The 21,704-nt window shown below is 54.0% G+C and overlaps 1 protein-coding gene across 3 annotated transcripts; it reads right to left on the minus strand.

The window, feature by feature from the left end:
* Window positions 1-4,248: 4,248 nt before the first annotated feature.
* On the minus strand, window positions 4,249-21,702 carry CIMIP3 (ciliary microtubule inner protein 3). Of its 3 annotated transcripts, none has more exons than XM_059400475.1 (3): window positions 21,019-21,686; window positions 10,045-10,342; window positions 4,249-4,775 (listed from the first exon to the last, which is right to left on the minus strand). In XM_059400475.1, the coding sequence occupies exons 2-3, from the start codon at window positions 10,183-10,185 to the stop codon at window positions 4,446-4,448; spliced, it is 471 nt and encodes a 156-aa protein (XP_059256458.1). In that variant the 5' UTR covers window positions 10,186-10,342; window positions 21,019-21,686; the 3' UTR covers window positions 4,249-4,445. The 3 variants fall into 3 exon arrangements, with proteins under 3 accessions (XP_059256458.1, XP_059256459.1, XP_059256460.1); XM_059400476.1 differs by lacking the exon at window positions 21,019-21,686 and adding an exon at window positions 14,652-14,872; XM_059400477.1 differs by lacking the exon at window positions 10,045-10,342 and having other exon boundaries at window positions 21,605-21,702.
* Window positions 21,703-21,704: the final 2 nt, after the last annotated feature.

Below are 21,704 nucleotides of genomic sequence, written 5' to 3' on the forward strand. Positions count from 1 at the left end.
AGGGCACCCTAGGCCGGGTTTAGTGAACTCCGTGGGCCCAGGCTGGCATCCTTGTTCTTGGAGTCCTCTCAGCTTCGGGATTTGGGGTGAAGGGCGCAGGGGTGAGGGGACAATCATCTTTCCACCGCTCCCTATTCCCATCGTCTCCCCACCCTTCCTGTGTGAGCACACACACACCCTCCTCTGTGAATCTCCACAGAATTCGTTTTTCTCGCCTCAGCCTACTGTTTGCTTATGTGTTATGTTAGCTTTCTACGCTGCTTTAACATTACCACAAAGTCAGTGGCTGCTAACTCTACACATTATCCCACAGTTGCTGGGGGCCAGGAGTCGGGGCATAGTTTCCCTGGGTCCTCTGTCCCACGTCTTGAAAGGCAGGGATCAAGGTGTCATCTGGGCTGTGTCTGAGTCTGGAGGCTTGACTGGGGAAGAATCCACTTCCCCCTCATTCATGTGCTTGGGAGAATTCATTTCCTGGCTCTCAGACTGAGGGCTCTGGCTTCATGCTAGATATTGTCTGGAGGCCACTCTCAGGTCCTAGAGGCTGCCTGCGATTTCTAGAAGCTGTCCAAAGTTCCTTGTTCCATGGACTCCCCAATGTGGCTCCTTATTTCATAAAGCAGCAAGGACACTCTCCAATCCACTACAGAGGAAGCTTACATAGGGTACCTACCCAAGGCGATGCCATCCCATTACCTTTGGCACGTTCTGTGGGTGAGCTGCGAGTCATGGGTCTCCCCCCCCGCCAAAGCAGGAGGACTGTGGCAAGGCAGAAAGAGCAGGAGATGGAAGTCACGGGGGTCACTTTCACATCTATGACAATGTCCACGCTTCTATAACATTTATAATGTTCATTTATTTCTTGGATTATAAGCAGCTGTGTATTGTCAGCCTGTCCTCAGGAACTTGGGGCAGAGGCCACTGTGCTCTTCATCTCTTGCTCCTGCTCCGGACCTAGTACCTGAATTCCACATGGTCGTGTTGCTGGTTGTCCTGTTGGCCCCCTCCCCATTCATTCTACAGCTTTCTGTGTGCTCTGAGCTCCCGGAGGCTGACCCCTGCAGACTCACTCACTCGGGCTCCCCTGCCCTCTGGCTCCCGGCGGTTCATGCCTGGGAAGCCCTGGAAGGACACCAGCTGGTAGTAGGAGAGAGGTGGTTTGGTTTCAACCACAGCTCCTAGGAACATTCTCCCTGGGCTCCTCTGGTAAAGCCACCTCCCTTTACCACTCAGGTTTGGAAGCAAGATGGGCTGCCCTCTGTGGCCACTCTCTGGGCGTGTCACTGTCCCTCAGCGATGCCCCCTTCTCTGCAAACACTCCATTCCTTAAACACTGACTCAGAAACTCAGAAAGTTATCTTTCTGAGGATAACACCTGACCGACAGGGACCTGAGCACAGTAAAATGTGAGTGAATGCATGTGTGCTTGATTAAAGGAAGAATTCAAGAAGGCTGGAGCAGGACGGAGCCTCCATCCAGTGTCTCCTGTGTTCAGAGCACCGAGCTAAGCTCAAGGAAGAGGCTTACAATGGCCCTGTAGGGTGGGATTATTTCCACGTGACCCAAGAGGAACTGGGGACAGAAAAATCATTGAGGTTCACAGAAATTTCAAGTGGTGGCACCAGAATTTTCCCCTCACCATCACGCTCTTAGCCCAAGCCTTTAAATCTCTGAGAAAGGCCCGGCGGTTGGGGGGGTGGGGGTGGATGTAGAGGAGCCCTCCACCCTGACTCCAGCAGCTTCTCCATGGCCCGTCTGCAGGGACAATTCTAGTGACAGGGGTCAGGATGTTTGGATGTGGGGCCCCCATCCTTTCTCTCAGACCCCGGGTGGGAATGACATCCGCCGACTTCCCCAGCCCAGAGCCCAGCTTCTCCCCTTTCTGTGGCTTCCCTCAGTCCCGCTCTCCATTCTTCGCCCAGACACGGATGCCAGGTCAGGAGGGCTGGGGTCCACACCAAAGCCTCCAGGAAGAGGTGAACGCACAGAGAGGTATGGAGGGGCCAAGTGCACACCCACTGTGGTGGGCACGTCAGACAGAGGCCTGGGGGCTTCCCCAGGCTGCTTCATGACTTCAGGAATCCCTCCTGGGACAGATGCCAAGAGCCGAGTGAGAAGACCCACTTGGCTGAGCCGTTCCAGGGAGAAGGAGCGCTTGGCACAGGTGTGCGGAGGCAGAAACCGGGCTGGGAAGAGATCGGGGGGCAGCCGTCCCAGGCCTAAACATCCCCCTCCAAGGCTGCCTGGCCGCCACTCTCCACCCCCACAGAAACAGATCAGAGCCCTAAGCACTGGGTCTTTGCCTTCTGGACTGATCCCGCCCACACCCACGTGGGACCTGGGTCAGCTTCTTTAAAAAAGTCCCTTGGAAGGCTGCTCTACCAAGGTGAACCTCAAGGGGGAGACCATTCTCCAGGGGAGAGGCAAGGGCATTAGTCCCTTGGGGAAGGGAAAATGCTGGGCCCCCACCCCCATCCCCACTTCAGCCCACCCGGTTCTTAGGTTTTGGGGGTGCAGAGACGGTTCTCAGACATTTCTGCAGCCTAAGGACCCAGCCTTCAGGTGTTCAGCAAGGGTCTGTTGGATGATGGAGTGGATGTTTGACTTTTCTTTACACCTAGGCTGAACACTTGAATGTATCTCTATTCCAACAAAAAAGGCAATAATGGCTTTAAACCTACCAACCCACAGAGACAAAGAGAAAGAAAACAGCAGGAGAGAGGTTCTAGTAAAATTCTGGACAACAGAAGGCAGATGGACAAGGGGTAACTGTCTCAGGGCAGAAAGTCAAAACTCAAACACTTCGAGAGGGCAGGTGGATGGTCCGGACGTAGTGCCTGTGTCTGCCTCAGAAGCCTGCGGGCTCAGGCGTGGGTGCAGAAGGTGCTCTGGAAGCTGGGGTTAGGACAGGCAGGGGCAGGAAAAGGTGGCCAGGTGGAAAGTTCCCCAGACAGCTCTGCAAGGCAGCAGGACGGACATCTCTGGCCCTCCTTCCCCCACCCCCGGCTGTCGCTTATTCTGGGGCTCTGGACCAAGAGGCTGGAGAAGAGCGAAAGGTCGCTCTAGAAACTGGGAGTTAAGGGAGAATTCACACACGAAGAGACCCCCAGCTCCTTCTCAGGCCGGCAACTCCGACACTGACAATCGGGCAGGAGCGACCCGGTCCAGAGGCCAAAGGGCCCGCTTCCAGCCAAGGATCGCCAGGCACTGAAGGAAAGCCTCTGGCTTTTGAGAGACAGCCTACTGCCAACAAACAGAAAAACCTGGACTCTGTCCTGTGAGGGACCTTTGGGGGGGGGGGGCTCCTTCTTCCCTTCCCACCCTCTTCTTTTCAGAGAAAGGGCATCCTTTCTCTGAAAAGAGAAAGGCATCCAGGGAGTCCTGGCCAATGCCTTGGCGGCGTGTCTGGGTCTCCAGAATCCTGTCCCTCCATCCCACACCGGCCCCTCTCTCTTCCACTGCAGAAGGATGCTCTCCTGGGTACACCAGTACCCGCGACCCCTGCCCGCCCCCCCCTCCCCGGAATGAGCGGTGACCTCTAGGATGAAGTCTGCTGGGCCCACCCAGTGACGTGCTGGCCGACACTTTACAACTGGCTCTCTGGAAAAGAGAGACCCTAATTTTCAGGTGTTTGCTGGTCTTAGCAGTCACCAACACAGAGTCACCAGCTGTGGACTCGGGAGGAGAGGCCCGCTGTCCGCCCCCTCAGGCCCGTCTGATCTGATTCCAGAATACCGCTGGGTCCCAGAGCGGCCAGGGACGCCCTCAGGACTGCACGGGGTCAAGCGCCTTCTGCCTTCATCGCTCTTTCTCAGGAAGCATGGCCTGTGAGCCCGACTAACCTCAGGGTCAGCTCTTCTGGACCAGAGGGGAAACAAGATGGGAAATCCATCCGCCCAGCAACGAACTGCAGAAGGGCTGATTTGGTCTAAGACTCAGACTGCAGAGGAGGCCTCCCCAGAGACTGGGTTTCGCCCTGCATGGCTTCCCCATTTTCCGGTGGCTCACAGTCAGCTGACTTTTCTCTTTGTTGACTCTGGAGCGGTTGCCAAGCTTCGACTATGGGGAGGGTGTGGCCAGCCTCAGCTTTCACCAGGACTCAGGCTCTGGAGGGGTGTGGAGGCCACTCTTGAGGAGAGGAGGCTGTGAATCAAGTCCTTCCAAGTCTTCAGGCACCTCTGGACTTGACCTGTTGTACAACAACCTTATGGCTTCGGTTTACCCACTAGCAGCCACTCATTCAGATGCTGGGGAAAGGAAGGACCAACTTTAATTGCTGCCAAGAACAGGGACCTCCCTTTGTCATCCTTGACACTCAGCATGGCACAGCTTTCCTAGTCCAGGCTCAGTCCACTCCTCCTGGAACAGGCAGCCCATCCCCCCCTGCCTGGGACCCAGGATTGCGGAGGAAAAGGTGCAGGCGGGGGCTGCTGCCTGGTGGGGGCCTAGGAGCGCCACAAGGCCAGGTTGGCAGGAGGCACGTCAAAGAGCTTGCGGGTGTGGTCAGTGTCCCTCCGGTACAGGTAGCCACAGGTAGGCTTCTGCAAGGTGTAGAAGGGGTTCAGGGAATTGGAGTACTGGGAGGTGTAGAAGTTGAACCTGAGCTTGTCCAGGTTCTGCCCCCTTGGGTCTACCACCACTGGCACGTAAGCCGCCGCCAGCGTCTGCTCGCGGTCCTGCTTCCATGACCGGGACAGGGGAGGGCATGGAGACTTCACCTTTTTGCCCGATGGTGTCTTCGGCTCCTGGCTGGGTAAGGAGGGTTTCTTTGAGTTCTGGGGGGGAGGGAGGAAAGAAGGGGAGAGCTGAGGCATCAGACACTGGGGCTTCCACTGCTACGGCCAAGGGTGGGATGAGGGGCAAGGTGCCACCAGTCAGAAGCTTCTAGAGCCAGCCTGGTTCTGGCTGACAGCTCTGCTGGCCATGGAGCCAGACAGCTCCAGCTAAGGGAGAGTGGCCTTCAGGGTCCCCTGACATGTCCCTGGCTTGTGCAGACCCCAGCCTGCTTCTCAGAGGCCTCTGCCAGCTTAGAGGCCAGAAGCCAAGGTGACCCCTCACCCCTCTCCCTCATGTACGGCTGTCAGTGTCCTCCATATGGTTCTCATCCAGCCCTCCTCTGCCACTACTCCCACCAGGCTTCCATCCTCCTGCAGGGTTCCTCCGGCTTCCCACCAAGCCCTCCCCAGGGCCCATCTCGGACCTCTCAGCCTGGGCTTCACACTCACACCAAATGAATCTTTCCATATCAATGGCCAACTTGTGTAGCTCTCCTCCTCAAAGCATCTTTTGCTCTGTACTGCCAGCCCTGAAGGCAAGGACATTAAGGACGGGGTTCCCATCACCTGTGCTCTTGCCAGACCTCCTGCCCATCACCCCTGGTGGCACCTGGTCCTTCAAAGCCCCTGGACATTTGCTCGGGTGCTTCCCCCAGCCCAGCATGCCCCCGGCCCCCCATCAGTCAGGGAGATTCTCTTTCCCTTCCAGCTGTGAGCTCCTTAAGGGCAGTGCTCCCTCGCCCTTACCCTTGACATAACAGCCTCCCAGATCCTCTTCCTTCTTTCACTCCAGAACAAGGCATTTAGTGAGCACTCAATAAATGTTGGTCCAATTGAACTGGGTTCTAGCGAGGGGCAGTCCCCATTCCAACCAGTCCACCCGTTCTATCTTAGAACGCCTCTCATTGTTACGAGGTGTCAACGCGGCTCTCCATAATCACCACTCTTGGTTGATGGGGCACGGAGGTCTATTCCTCCAGGAGGCCCCCAGGGCCATGCCCATCAGGTCTAGTGCCATTTATTTACTCCTCCGTTGCCGCTTTCGTGACAACCAAGTGTTTGGTTCACCTCTGACCCCACACTATCTCCCAGGTACTGGATGCCCGTTGTACTGGGGACCTTCACAGACATGACAGCACGACCCAGAGGACGAAATGCCTGTGTGTCGGGCTGGCTCTGTCCCGCTCCTTCAGGACACAGAGGCGAGGAGAACCCACTTCCACTCTGCCAGGCCTCACAGCCCTCCAGCCCCCCGGGTCCCTGGGAGGGAACCCCCAGCTCCAGAGAACTGCCATCTTCCAGAGGAAATCCCTGTACTCGAGAGATGATGTACGCTCTTTTGCATTTAATTTACAAACTACTTGCCCAGCTCACATCTGCCCAGGGCCTTCCTCCCAAGCAGGCTTTGGTGCTAGAAGTCCCTACCCAGGAATGTGTGTGTTGTCAGTTTTGCCTTTCAAAATCCTACTTCCCCTTTCAGGGCAGCAGCCCTCTTGACACCTCCTCCAGGAAGCCTCTGGCACTGCAGCTCCTGCCCTGATCTCATCTTCCTCTGTGCCTTCAGGCCCTCCTCTTGGGGTGTGGTCATTTGCTTGGTTGGGACTAGGAGGAGGCCAGTGCACATTTCAAGGAGGAGCTAATTCTGAGTCTGTCAGCAAGGGCCCTGAATGCTTTGGGGCCTCTCGCTGCCCTGGCTGCTGTGCTGGCCTCATCCTAACCCCAGATCCCAGTCCTTCCAGGCTCCTGCCAGTGTTCCAGTGGCTCGTGAACTGCTCGCAGTGTTCAGGACCACATCCTAGTCGCCTTTGTGTCGCTGGGGCTTATCCCAGGGCTGGCACATGGCTGAGCTGGAGAGAGGGGCGACCAAGTATTCAGCAGCCTTCCCACACTCTTCTGGACTCAGCAGCGGGGACGGGGTTGGGGGTTTTACAAGCAGAGGGGCAACACCGGAAATGGGCTCCGATGCCAGTAATCAACAATCACTCTTCCCCACCTGCTGCGAGCACAGCATCGAACCCTTTATGTGGATTATCTCTTCTAATCCTCCCAGTACCCTTTAAGGAAGATATTGTTACTCAGTCCTATTTATAGTTGAGCAAACTGTAGTAAGGAGGGTCATTGTCCATCTAGGGGCAGAGGGCCAGTGACTGAACCCAGGCCTGCCTGACCCCGCGGTCCACACGCTACGCCCCACCGTGCCTACTATGTCTACGGGGAGGGGCGTGTGGGTCTACCCACGTTCCGTTCCGTCAAGGGCAGCAGGGGAGCCGCTGAGGGCAAGGGCAGCCAGACCTCCCCAGTGGGCAGGAAGGCTACAGGGCTGTGAATGCTGGCTTTTGGCATTACCCTTGCTTAGCACCCCTGAGGCTGTAGCCTTGTTTGCCTCACGCAGTAACTCATTCAAAATGACTCCTCTTATAGGCCAGACTCCGAGTGTGCAAATAACACAAGTGGAAGCACACTCACGAAGCCCTATAGTGCGGGGCGTCCTGCCCTCAGCACCACGGACCCTGGGCACTGAGAATTCTTTGTTGTGGGGCAGTGCTGGACATGCAGGAAGTTCAGCGTAGGAAGTATGCTTCTGAGGATGTGGGGTTCCAGTCCCCTTGACATTGCAGAAGGGCTCAGCCCACGGCCGTGGAGATGAGGACCTGCAGCGCCCGCCAGCCTCCGGTCTCGGCCATCTGGTCCCTGCTCCTTGGGCTTGGGAGGCTTGTCAGGAGTGACAGGAGCATGTGCTTTCAGAATGGCTGGGGGTGTCTGACCAGAGACCCATGGAGGGAAGGGCAACAGTTTTGCTAATGGGGACCTGCAGAAGTCCCACAGCGAAGACTACTTAGTGCGGGAACCAGGGCTGGAATGCTCCCACCCCACCCCTGCCCTGCCTCTGGCCCTGCCCAGGCCCTGCCTTGGAGGCCCTCCTGCCCTCGGTCCACCTGTCAGCTATGCCTCAGTGGCTGCTACAGCAAACTTTGGGGCCCTGGAGTGGGGTCACCCAGAGCCTTCAGCACATCCAGGGATGAGGCCCTCACAGAAACTGGGGCAGAGCGGCGTTGCCGCAAGGCAAGGAAGAGGAGGAAAGGGAGGAGGAAGAGAAGACACCAGGGAGGAGGGGCAAGGGGAGGAGGAGAGAGAAAAGGAGGGGGGCGGAGGGAGAGGAAGCCCAGGCAGCCCAGCCTTGCCCTGCTCCCTCCAAGGGCCCAGCCAGGCTCCAGGTGACTAACCTCAGAAGGCTGAGAACACCCCATCACCAGCCTAGGGCCCAGCACTTGCCAGCTCTGGGGGAGGGTGGGGCCTGAATGCATACTTTCCGGGTTACCATCTGGTTTCATTTAACCATCTCCTCCCCTCTCGGGTTCTCCTGTCAAGTGCACTGGGTGGAGATGGGGGGTGGGGGGAGGATACCTGTGTGTGTGACTCCAGAGGAGTGGTTCACAACCAGGGTTGTTTTTCTCTCCAGGAAACCACTTAGCAATGCCCGGAGACATTTTTGCTTTTCACGGTGGGAATGATCCTAGCATCCAGTGGGGAGAGGCCAGGACATATTTACTGGCAGGTAAATATCCTACAGAGCCAGGACAGGCCCCCAACACAGAATCCTCTGCACACAGTGTCAGCACCGCCAAGGCTGAGAACCTGCCTTAGAGCTTTGAGGAAGATCTCTAACTACCCACCTGCTTCCTCAGCCCGCACTTAAGCCTCCCATGCCTGGGGCAAGGAAGTCTAGAAGTCAAGTAGAGGGTCTCACCAGTCCCTTCCCTCTCACTATCCTATTTTTTTTTTAAGATTTTATTTATTTATTTATGTGACAGAGAGAGAGATCACAAGTAGGCAGAGACGCAGAGAGAGAGGGGGAAGCAGGCTCCCTGCCAAGCAGAGAGCCCCATGTGGGGCTCGATCTCAGGATCCCGAGATCATGACCCGAGCCCAAGGCAGAGGCTTAACCCACTGAGCCACCCAGGTGCCCCTCACTACCCTATTTTTATTTGCCATTTCCAGCTAGAGACTCAAGAAGGACCCTGAATAGACCTCTCCCTCCATAAGCCTCACCACCCCCCACCCCAGGCAGAGCTACCAAGGCTTTGTAGACACCCATATCTGTGTGTCTGTCCCTTTTACCAGGACTTACAGTAGGGAAGAAGGTGAATCAAGAGTGGGGCTTCCTTGGGACGCCTGGGTGGCTCAGTCCATTAAGTGTCTGCCTCTGGCTCAGGTCACATGGGATCGAGTCCTGCATCAGGCTCCCTGCTCAGCGGGGAAACCTGCTTCTCCCTCTGCCTGCAGCTCCCTGTGCTTGTGCTCTCTCTCCGACAAATAAATAAAATCTTAAAAAAAAAAAAAAAAAGTGGGGCTTTCTGAATAGGGCCCAAAGACCTCATATGGGGTATTTCTCCAGGTCTGGGAAGACACTGCCCTTTCCAATACTTCAGGCCCACTGACCCTGACCTTCTACCACTAGCAGCTCACTCTTGGGGGGGGGGGGGGGAATCCTGGTGCCCTCTTGAAATGCAAATGGCACTGGGTGAGGCAGCTGGTCAGGCCTCCCAGGGCACCTGGTACTGTGGAATGTGCCTGGGCTCTGGAGTGTGAAGGTCTGAGCTCAGGCCCTCACTCTGCCCCTACAGGTCAGGCAACCTTGGGCGAGTCTCAGAAGCTCTTGGAGCTTCCATTGCCTTGTTGGCAAAATGAGGATAATAAGGCTCTCTCCTTCACCAGCATGCCATGGGGGAGCAGTGGGGGTGGGAACCGTGGGAACATAATGCAAATAGTAATTATGGGCAGCCCCCTCCCGCGGGTACCCGTAGGTTTCGAACACGCTCCTCTTTGCCGGAGCGTGTTGGGTTTGTGGTTCCCAGAGGAGCTGGGAAGGGAGAGGATGAGAAGGCCCAGCCTGGGCCTTAGCTTCCTCGTGAGGCTGTCTAGCATGGCGGCTTGGGGTGCGAATTCCCGCTCCACCACTAATGCTAGGCGGCCGATCTTTCAGGAATTTATAATACTCCATACCTCTGTCTTCCCACTTATAAAGTGGGAACAACGGAAGTTATCTACCTCATAGGGTTACCGTGAGGATTTCATGGGACATTTGCCATAAAGTGCCTAAACCTCGTGAGCACTCAGTAAACTTCAGCTATCATGGCTATCTGTTACGTAGGAGGCCCCCAGCTCCCAGCCATGTGGGTGGGCCAGGCTGGGGCCTTCATACGCTTTCCAGTCAATCAGACTTAATGCCCCTGGGCTGCCCTGATGCAGCCCTGTTTTGTCATCCCACCTGGTACATCGTTGACTGGGGCCTTTCTTGTTGGTGAAATGGATTTCTGGTGATTGCAGGCTCCAGAGTCTCCCAGGGACTCTTGGAAAATACTGGGAATGCGGGGTGGGTGGGGGGGGGCTGGTGCGTAGGCAGGGACATTGTGATGCCTCTTTGACAGCACAATTCCTTCTGTCTTCCCAAGGAGACACAGGGGCCGGGCCGGGGGCTGGAGTCTCAAGGCCTGGAAGTGTCTTTTCGCCTTGATACTGATCCCCTCTGCAGTGCCCTCTTCCCACAGTCTCTCAGGACTTGTGACCTGTGGGTAGTGGGGTGAGTAGAAAGGGGAAGAAATTCTCCTGGTTATTCAAGTACTTCCAGAAATCCTTATGTTTCCCCCCAGACCCCCCCAACAGGTCATAAGAAATTACTGGCAGGGAGGGAATGTCCCCAGCCAACTCTCCCTTCCCTTTCTGTCTCCCCATCTCTCTGCCTTCCAAATTACCGAGATGATGGCTGGAGGGAGGGAGGAAAGGGTGGACGGATGCACGGACAGACAGAGGAATGGGAGAGTGGGTGGGCAGGAGATAGACAGACGCCTGCTGGGCAGATGCCCATGATCTGAGCTATTTTTCCCCTCGCTCTATGCAGAAGCTGGTTTCTAAACATGACCCGCTTTTCCCACTTCAAGCCTTTGCATATGCTGTTCCATAGATAGGTGGCTGGGCGGGGTGTCCCTGGGAGAAAGGATAAACAGGTGGTCAGTAAATGGCTGGATGGGGGGACGGTTGTGCTGCAGAGGATGGGATAGCAGATCCAAGAGTCAGACTCCTTGAGCTCGAAACTGGCTCTAATATTTTACTAGCTGTCCATTTGTTCATCTGGAAAGTGGGAAGACTATAGGTCTCGGCCGATTAGGGCTGGGCAGAGCACTCAGGACGTGCCTGGCACAGAGTAAGCACTCAGTAACTATGAGCTATTATTGTGGGTAGGCAGGTAACGGGATTGATGGGTAGGCGGCTGAATGGGCCATCCTGTCGCCGTCTTCGAAAACCAGGCCCTCCCAACGCCAGACTCCGTAGGCACCTTCCAGGAATGTGTCAGAAATCCCACACATAGGAAGGAAACTGGGCTTCTCCCTGGGGCCAGAGGAGAGGGAGATAGTACAAGCCAGTGACTTCCTGCCTTCTGCCCCGCTGGCTTGGGCTGGGCCCAGCACTCGTTTCCTTCCTGGTACTGTGTCAGCACTGACCGTCGTTTACGGGGTGGACTTTGGGGCCCTGTGGCAGATCGGAAGCTGGGGTGTTGATGGCATGTGTCCTGCTCAGATCTTATATCCTGATGGTAATGACCCCTAATTTCTGAAAGGGTGGGCGGGGAGGAGAGGCTTACCTTCACGGAGCCTCTGATCAGGGTTTTCCAAGGCTCTGGGGCAATGGTAGCTTGCTTGAGAGAGGGAGGGAAGGTGGGAACATGGTATTCTTGATGGTGGGGAAAGTGGCGTGGCTCCTGGCCCACGGCCTGAAGGAGCTGTCAGGAAGGAGCCCAGGAGACAGGCAAGGGAGCAGGGCACCACAGTGTAACACACCCTACATCTTGTCTCAGCCCAATGGGGAGGCACTGGCGACCTGAAACGAGTCGCATGGCCTCTCTGGGCCTCAGTTTCTACATGTGCACAATGAGGATGTCTGGTCTCTCCATCCTGGACATTTGAAGGAAGGGGGATTGAATCCCATCCTGAAGACTTCAAATAAGGACCCCCCCTCCCACAACTGACCATAGGCCTGGACCCTGCCCCAGGAGTGTCTCCTGCCCTGGGAACCTCCAGGTGGGGCAGAGCGGGGGAGAGACTTCCTGTAGGAAGGCCTGGCCCGTCAAGCCACATCTATCTTATTTCATTCGTCAATCACAGAATGGTTGAGATCATGGGGCACCTGGATGGCACAGGCAGTTAAGCATCCAACTTTTGGTTTCCGCTCAGGTCATGATCTCAGGGTGATGAGATTGAGCCCCGGATCAGGCTCCGTGCTCAGGGCGAAGTCTGCTTCTCTCCTTCTCTCTCTGCCCCTCCTCTCGCAAATAAATAAATCTTTTTTTTACATATATTTTTATTTATTTATTTGAGAGAGAGAGAGAGAGATCACAAGTAGGCAGAGCAGCAGGCAGAGAAAGAGGGGGAAGAAAGCTCCCTGCTGAGCAGAGATCAAGATGTGGGGCTCTATCCCAGGACCCTGAGATCATAACATGAGCCAAAGGCAGAGGCTTAACCCACTGAGCCAACCAGGGGCCCCTCAAATAAATAAATCTTAGAAAAAAAAATTGCGGCCCCCAGACCCACTCTGCCTGGGTTCAAATCCCAGCACTGCTACTTCTCAGCTACGTGACTTGCCTAAATCACTTAACCTGTCTCTGCCTCAATCCCTAATCTGCAAAGTGAGGCTAATAATGGAATCCACCTGGAAGCTTGTTGTGCACCCCCCCCCCCACCATGAGCTTAGAGCCCTGCCCGCTGTGCAGTAGGTACCAGCAGTTATCCTGTTATTATTTCTAAACCCCAGACCACACCGATTCACTCTTGCCGCCTGAAGACCACCCTTCTCTGACTTCTCTGCCACACTCCAAGCATCGTCTCGTTTTATTCATTGTCAAAGTTGCTGGAGGGTAAGGACTGACCTGTATCCTCCTCGGTGGGCACTTGAGAAGGATGGGGAGAGCTGGAGCTGGTGAAGGCCACAGTTACCTGGAGCACAGGAAACTCGCCCGGCACCCACACACCTTTTTACCCCCACCCCCTACCCCCACCTCCCCGCTGCCGAAGTGTTCTCCCAGCATCTTGCTCTACGTAGGCCTGGTTGTTTGGCCGTTCCTTCCACCCCTCCTTACCTGCTGTGTGATTTGGGCAAATTACTTAACCTCTCTGATCCTTCCTTGTTTTCCCTTTGTTGAACTTCAGGTATTGAGGGCTGAGTTATTCATACACCTTATTCATGGGGCCTTATCTTCCCTGGTCTTCGGAGGCCTCCTCTCTCGCATTAATTTTCCCCCTTCTTCACCAGTCCCCAACCACGTTCCCACCCGCCCCAGCCAGAGGCAACTGTTCTAATGCACTTAATGAGCATCTTCTCGTTCATAGATTCTTACAAAATATATGTACTATTGTTGTGCATGCGGGTCATTTTCGTTTACCTAAGTGGCATGGTGTGTTTTTTATCTCGCTTGTTTACTTGGAAGGCTCCCTAGTGTTTTTTGTTGTTGTTTTTTAAGATTTTATTTATTTATTTGGCAGACAGAGATCACAAGCAGGCAGAGAGGCAGGCAGAGCGCGAGGAACGGAAGCAGGCTTCCCGCTGAGCAGAGAGCCCCACACAGGGCTCGATCCCAGAACCCTGAGATCATGACCTGAGCCGAAGGCAGAGCCTTTAACCCACTGAGCCACCCAGGAGCCCCGCTCCCTAATGTTTTTAAGATCCAGCATCTGGTTCCCATGGAGAAGTAGCCCACTCAGGGCATCCACCACATTTCATGTCTCTGCTCCCCACCCCAGGACCCCCAAGGGCCTTCACTCACCATCCCAACAGACAACACCACAATGCTATCCCATCCTTGGCCCTCTGTGGACCTGGGGGGATTATTTTGGGGCAGAGTCCTAAGAGCAGAATTGATTAACCATAGACTAGGAGGAAACATCACTTAAGGTCTTTTCTCCATCCATAAAATGAGTGTATTGTCCTGTCCCCTGTGGCACTGATGATGGTGGTGGGTTAACAAAAGCAATCCACTTGGCCCCCATGCCTGACACAGAAGAGAGGATCAGTGGCTGTTCCCTCCAGACCTTAGGGAGAGCTGGAGAGGTGGGCTCCCAGAGAAATGTACCCAGGGTTCAAAGTCCCAGCTCCAGGATTGGTCTGCAGAGCCCGCAAAAAAATGTGTGGCTGATTCCTCGAGGTATGGAATGATCTGGAATATCTGAAGCTCCCGCAGCCCGGGCGTAGGTCCTGGTGTGCCCAGGAAATGCCTGCTACATCCCATTTCTCACTCTTTCCTTGGAGCCAGAGTAATCTCTTCACACGGAAGGTGCCAGATAGCCTTATTTGTTCTCCTGTCCCAACTCTGTCAGCCAACGAGCATTTTAACCGGATGTGAAACCACACCTGAGTGCTGGATTTCACCCTCCCATTGTAGAGACAGAGACTGAGGCTCAGGCTAGCTGCATGGTCTCACAGGAGGTTAGTGGCAGAAGTGGCTCTAGAATGGGCATCTCTGGGTTCTCTGCTGAAGGACTCTTTAAAGGAAAATGCTTTCCATATTAAATGATGTTCTTTGAGGTGCCTGGGTGGCTCAGTGGGTTAAGTCTCTGCCTTCGGCTCAGGTCATGATCCCAGGGTCCTGGGATCGAGCCCCGCATCGGGGTCCCTGCTCAGCGGGGAGCCTGCCTCCTCCTCTCTCTCTGCCGCCTGCCTTCCTTGCCTACTTGTGATCTCTGTCTGTCAAATAAATTTTAAAAATCTTTAAAAAAAAATTTATGTTCTTTATTATCTATGGACTTTTCATTTAAAACAAATGACGTACCAGCAGAGCATAGTACTAAACAGTAAAAACAAAACAAAACAAAACAAAACGAGGGGCACCTGGGTGGCTCAGTGGGTTAAGCCACTGCCTTTGGCTCAGGTCATGATCTCAGGGTCCTGGGATCGAGCCCCGCATCGGGCTCTCTGCTCAGCAGGGAGCCTGCTTCCCTCTCTCTCTCTCTGCTGCCTCTCCATCTACTTGTGATTTCTCTCTGTCAAATAAATAAATAAACAAACAAAACAAAACAAAACAAAATGAGACAAAAATCCCCACATGTAGTCCTGGCATTCCGGCTGGCATTCCACTTTCTCCATGGTTCTGCTCCCTTCTAATCCTTGGCCATTTACAAATTCACTTTCTATATCTATGGTCACAATCTACATGGAATTTTTGTTATTTGCTTTTTGTACTTAGCAACCTTTTTTTTTTTTTAAACATGTGCACATACACGTGTTATTTCAGATCGTGGGGTGTGTTTTACAATGGGATGTTTTCGCCTGGCCTTCAAGGTGATCCTGTAGACACCTGCCACACCCTGTCTCCTGGGCTCCAGTGGAATTTTCCTTCTTAAGCTTCTTTGGTTGAATTGTCACTGCCCTCTTCCAGCCTGGCAGGGCCTCTGGTCGGTCTTTGCTGCTCTCTGGGTAGCCCCTCTCTGCCCAGAGCCAGGGTAGGGAACGGGGGCAGGAACGTGCAGGTGCTAAGGACCTACCGTAAGTCAGCCTCCCAGATACCTGAACCAACTATCTTGTTGAACCTCATAATAACCTGACATTAATAGCCCCTTTTCCATTTGAGCAAACTGACACTCAGATAGATGGGAGCTGGCTGTGGCCACACTCTGGCCAAAGAGCTGAGTCAGGATTCAAACCTATTCCCCAGCAGGGATCCTTCCCACCATGGCACGGTCCTCTCAGCAGAGCCCATGGTTACCAAGGAAAACGAGTGTCTCCCCAGCACCCCGCAACATACCCCCCCCAACCACCCAGGGCTGGAGTTGGATCTCCACACTCTCGGGGAACCGGGTAACGACATTCTCTGAGCCTCCTCTCAGGAGGTGGGTGTCCACCCCCGCTGGTCTTCATCTAAGCCTGACCTCATCTCTTGGTACACGTCCAGCCCAGAGGAATGCTGAGGTCCAGGCTCTGGAGCCTACCCACCCCTGCAGATGGAAAGAAATAGCTTTAGGAGCTGGTCTGGTATAAAGTGTCTCCAGCCCGAAGCAGGAGGCTGGACCAGAGGATCTGTAGCTCAGTAGCATGGGGGAGTTGGGAGCGCTGACCTTTGCCCCTGTAGACACCCGGATGGGAGTGCTGGGGGTCTCAGCACTGCTCACCCTGCACTTGCCCCACACGGAGTGCGTTCTCCCAGCCAGGAGTGCTTGGCTTTGTTGCATGGAGGGAAAGCCAGACAGAGTCCTGGCTGGCTCTCTGAGAAGACTACAGCTTCTGTGCCCCAATCTCACCCCACAGCCCAGAAGTGGCCAGAAAGTTGGCTCTCGGAGGTTCCTAAGTCATTGAGGAGCCAAGATTTAATTACAGGATTGGGCTTTGGCTGTTTCAAGGACAGCCTGTTATTTGGCTGTTTCTTTTACTGGGGGAGCAGGTTGAGGTGTTGTTATGAGCTGAAAGGGGGGCCCTGCTGCAGCATCACAGGGCACAGAGAGGGACCCTGCCCCAGGGGACTTGGACTCCAAAGCTGTCCAGGCCACCAGGGCCGAACTGGTGGAGACGGAGTGCCCATCGTTGAACCCAGGCCTTCCGTAGGCTGCCCCCCACCAGCCCCTGCCAATGTGGGACTGCAGTCCGGGTGAAATGGGTGGTGAAACAGCACAAAGAACCCTGACATTCAGACCCTGCAGCCTGACAGCCTTCTGGTGTTCAAGATCACACCGATTCCCTCTCTCCCTCGTGTCACGGATGAAACACCTCCAGAGAAATGAACAAACACTTGGGGAGCGCCCGTGGGCACCAGGCCCTGTGCTGGCATTGCACACCCACAATCTTACTGAATCTTCCTGACAACACTATGAGGGGCACTATTACACCTACGCTACCGATGAGGAAAGCAGGGGCACCAAGGTGGCTCAGTCGGTTAGGTGTCTGTCTTTGGCTCAGGCCACAATCCTGGGGTCCTCAGATCGAGCCCTGCATCAGGCTCCCTGCTCAGTGAGAGCCTGCTTCTCCCTCCCGTTATGCCCTTCTCCCTGCTCGCGATTGTTCTCTATCTCAAATAAAATCATTTTTAAAAAAATGAGGAAACCAGCTCAGTGCATTTTTCACTTCCCCTATATGCAAACAGTCCATCAAGACTTCCCTTTCTTCCTAAAAAATGTCCCACAGACTAACAACTTTGCTCTGTTTCTACCACCGGTAAACTAAGTCCTACCCCCACTCCTCTCCTGCTTTACTAAATAACTAACCAATTTACTGAGCAATTGAGCAGCTCCCCTTTGCTCCTTAGCCTCCACTTCCTTCTTCCCATCACCCCCCATCCTGCTGCTAGATGACCATCCTCTAAACACAGCTATAGGGTAGTCTGACTGGCTTAGTCAGTGGAGTGGACGACTCTTGATCTCGGGGTCATGAGTTTGAGCCCTAGGTTCGGTGTTGAGATTACTTAAAAAACAAACAAATAGGGGCACCTGGGTGGCTCAGTGGTTTAAATCCTCTGCCTTCGGTTCAGGTCATGATCCCAGGGTCCTAGGATCGAGCCCCGCATCGGGCTCTCTGCTCAGTGGGGAGCCTGCTTCCTCCTCTCTGCCTGCCTCTCTGCCTACTTGTGATCTCTGTCTGTCAAATACATAAAATCTTTAAAAACAAAAACAAACAAACAAACCAAACCCCACAGCTGTTATCAGTCACCAGTGCCTGCTCCTGGTAACCACAGATTCTAGGCCAGAGCTCCTCAAAACTTAACATGGTCCTGAGTCACCCGGGAACCTTGTTAAAACCTACATCCTCTGCTGGGTGCCTTAACCCATCAGCTCATTGCATCTCATAACAACCTTAAATTAATAGCCTGTTTGACAGACAAACAAACTGAGGCCCAAGAGTGGTTGCCCAATGTCTGGGATGGGGTTTCTCCATTTCCAGGAGATTCTCCAGTTCTAGTAAGTTTCCAGGTGATACTGATGCTGCTGGTTCATAGACCATATTTCTAGACTCTCCTGCCTACTTATTTTTTTCTTTTTTTTTTTTTTAGATTTTTTTTTTAAGAATTTATTTATTTGACAGAGAGAGATGGATCACAAGCAGGCAGAGCAGCAGTCAGAGAGGGGGGAAACAGGCTTCCTGCTGAGCAGAGAGTCCTATGTGGGGCTCAGATCCAGGACCCTGAGACTTAACCCACTGAGCCACCCAGGCACCTACTTATTTTTCTTTAATTTTTAATTTTTTTTTTATTTTTAAGATTTTATTTATTTCTTTGGGAGAGAGAGTGAGTGATGGAGAGCACAAGCCGGGGATGGGGCAGAGGGAAAGGGAGAAGCAGACTCCCCACTGAGCAGGGAGCCCGACACAGGACCTTGGGGTCACAACCCGAACCAAAGGCAGATGCTTAACCAAATGAGCCACCCAGGCACCCTATTCTTTATTTTTAATTGAAGTATAGTTGACACACTTTTTTCTTTAATTTTGAACAGCAAATACATTTACATGGTTGGAAAATGAAAAAGTATAAAAATGTACTTGGTCAAAGTTCTCCCTCCCACTTCTATCCCCCCATCTGCCCAGTTCCCCCCATACCCACCCTCCAGTAACCACTTCTATTAGTTTTGTAAGGTCTCTCCAAAGTTTTTCTGTACCCATACAAATAAGATCATACTTATCTCGCCCCAAATGGTAGCAAACGACACACCGTTTTGTCCACAGTTTATCAGTTTATCTGAGAGATAACTGGACACAGTCGGCTGACTCACATCTCTAGAGTTGCACTGTGTGGACGTGCCATAATTTACTTAACCAGTCATCTCCAGATGGACAGTTTGGGTTGTTTCCCATCTTACCAAATGGTCTTCTGAAGCCCGTGATACCCTGGCCAATCTTGCCATGACCTGGCTCTCACCCTGCCAGTTCCCACCTCCCACCACGCAGAGCTCCTGCCCCATCCCTCACACCTCCTGCATGCCCTCCCAGATGCTCCAGCTCCCACCCCCACAGCTACTGCTCTGAACCTCTGCCCCCTTAGTCTCCTCCTCGTTAACTTCCCTTCTTCATCTCTCCACCTGTCTCTTTCTGCCTCCCCAGATAGACTAAAACAACTTGAACTTTGATGCCATGTCTTTGACCCGTCCGGATCCTTCACAGCCCACCACTTGCACAGAGCAGTTCTCTAGAACACTAGGTCTGTAGTGGAGCACTGCATATGAATGGAGCCTCTCCCTTGAGACTCTGCTGGGGCTGCTGGTTCAGGGCAGAAGAACCCAGGAGTACCCAACCCGGGAACGCTTCATGGCTCCAAGGTCTCCAAGAAAGAAGCCTCTATCTCAAGCCTGAGTGTCTGGAGCCCTCAGGCAGTTTATCATGATGTCCAGTGCAGCATGGGGCATCTGGGTTTCCCTTGTGCCCTCCCTGTGTGGACGATGGGAGGAACCATGTTGCGGAGACAGGAGGATGGAGAGGGATGGTTGGTATGGGTGTGTGTGCATGTGGGTATGTGTGTCCTTCCCTTTCCTGTTAACATCCTTGTCATCTTTCACGGGTCAGCTCAAGTCTCAAGTCTTCTAAGAAGACTTCCTGGACTTCTCCAGCCCGCACTGACTTCCCTTCCTCTGAATTCCTGCTATGTGTATGAGTGACAGCAATCCCTGTTCTACTTAGTCATCGTGGTCTACCACCTCGGATCATATACACCTCGTCTCCCTGATGAGACCCCAAGATCCTCTATGGTAGAAATAAGGCCTCTATAATGCTCTTATATTCCTGCATACCCCGAAACCCTCAACCCAGAACTAGGCAGTTGGGAGAGCTTCCATAACTGCTCCTTGAATGAACAGCAGTGGGTTTCAGGAGTGCCATGGAGTGGCTGGGGTGAGACAGGGTTGACCCCGGGCATCTCCAACCAAAAACATTTGGGTAACATGAGGGTTTCCAAAGAAGCTCCTGCCCTGCCCCCAACCCAAGCCCATCTGTTCCTCAGTCTCTTCCCTCCTGCTGGTAAGACAATGACCTCATAGCCACAAGCCCTGAAAACCCAACTCATCCTGTCTCTTAACCTGGAGCAAGTAAAGAGGACTTTTAAAAAATGCCACTGTATGGGGCATCTGGGTGGCCAGTGCGTTAAAGCCTCTGCCTTCAGCTCAGGTCATGATCCCAGGGTCCTGGGATCGAGCCCCACATTGGTTCTCTGTTCAGGCTGCTTCCTCCTCTCCCTCTGCCTGCCTCTCTGCTTACTTGTGATCTCTCTCTCTCTCTCTCTCTCAAAATAAAAAAATGACACTGTAGGGGCACCTGGGTGGCTCAGTTGTTACACGACTGCCTTCAGCAGAGGTCATGGTCCTGGAGTCCTGGGATCCAGCCCCACCTGCATCAGGTTCCCTGCTCCACACTCCCCCTGCTTGTGTTCCCTCTCTGGCTGTGTCTCTCTCCCGGTCAAATAAATAAAATCTTAAAAGAAAAAAAAAAAGCCACTGTCATGAAAAACAAAAGCAAGTGTGGTGGTACTAAATCAGAGCTTAAAAGCACACGATAAGCAAATGCAATGTGTGGCTCTTGACCACATTGGCTCTGTGGATTGGGGAAAAAAAATAATAAACAAAAATGACATTTGAGAGATAACTGGGAAATGTTTAATACTTCAGTGTGGTAGCTACTGCGGTCACTTAGAAGAATGTCCTGACTCTTAGGCAGTGGATATTGAAGTATGCATGAGGGGATGGGCCAGGGTATCTGCAAGTTTCCACCTACAGCAATGAAAATTAAAAAAATAAAGGCGTGGGGGGGGGGGCTTGCATGAGAACGTGGTGACACATTGACAATCCAGGAGGAAGGTGTATAGATGGTCATTTTACGAGTCTTCCAAGTTTTTTAGAATGAAAAGTTTAGGGGGAACTCTGGTACAAAGACTTGGACAAATACAACCATCTGGGGGCACTCAGGGGAAATTCAGGGACTGTCTGGGACTGGTCTCCCCACCCACCCATCCATGCCCGCTGCCAGGAAGCATGGAAGTCCAACCCCTTGGCCTGCCAGTCCCCTACTCTCAGCACCTTGCACTCCGTCTCCAGTCTCCCAGTCATCGACCAACTCCCAGGACTCCTCACTAGGGCAGCAGCCACCGCCCACCCCAGCCAGGACTGTCCTCCCGGGTACCTTAAAGGGCCACAGCTCCTCTCCCGGGAGAGACAACTGAACCCTAAGTAGGCTCAACCCACCCTGAGTTTTCAACCCACCCTGAGTTTTTCAACACTACATTTACTCAACCCACCTTGAATTTCCACAAATTATATTCACTTCACTTCACAGAAAAGGAAAGAGAATTTGTTGTACAAAAAATGGCAAGATTCAGGCGTCCTGCGTTCTCTTTGGAGCTGGGTCACTGTCGCTCTTTTCCACCTCTGTCATCAGCTAGGGAGACTCCTTCACTGCTTCCCTCCTTTCTCTTTTCTGCTGCATGGGCACTTCCTTATAATCCACTGAAGGCTCACGGCCCACATCTTGGAAGGCCCGCAACGTGCCCGCTTGGGCCAGCCATTGCCCCAGTGTGGGACCCAAAGCGCGCCTACTGACCTGGTCGTGAACCTCCTCCGGAGTAGGGAGCTAGCCCGCCTCCTCCCTCGCCATGGGAGAAGAGGGGTGGAGGAGGAGGAGGGCCAGGAGGGGACCCGGGGGAGGCCGGCGGCTCGTCTTCCAGGCTGGGCGTGGGCTGGGCGAGGTCCCCAGCCCACCGGGCCGTGCCAACAATGGCCTGTTGTCGGAGGAGGCGGGCAGGAATGCAGCCGGGGGAGTCGGGCGGCGGGGCGGCCCTGGCGGTGGCGGCGGGGCGGGGCCGGGGCTCGGCGGCAGCCTCTTACCTGTCCAGGTAGCTCGCATTTGCAGGCGAGCGGCGGCGCCCGCAGCACCTGTCGCGGGTGCGCGCGGGCGGGGAGCCGGGCGGGGGGCATGGCCTGTTAG

This window comes from Mustela nigripes, chromosome 5, assembly GCF_022355385.1.
Source record: "Mustela nigripes isolate SB6536 chromosome 5, MUSNIG.SB6536, whole genome shotgun sequence".
NCBI classification, from domain to species: Eukaryota; Metazoa; Chordata; class Mammalia; order Carnivora; family Mustelidae; genus Mustela; species Mustela nigripes.

Excerpts from the sequence above, each read along its gene's own strand:
- CIMIP3 (XM_059400475.1), bottom strand. The coding sequence starts at position 10,185 with ATGTCCCTGCCTACGCACCAGCCCCCCCCCACCCACCCCGCATTCCCA. Across the intron at positions 4,776-10,044 it reads CCCAGTCAACGATGTACCAG|AACTCAAAGAAACCCTCCTT; the intron begins GTGGGATGACAA and ends CCTCCCCCCCAG.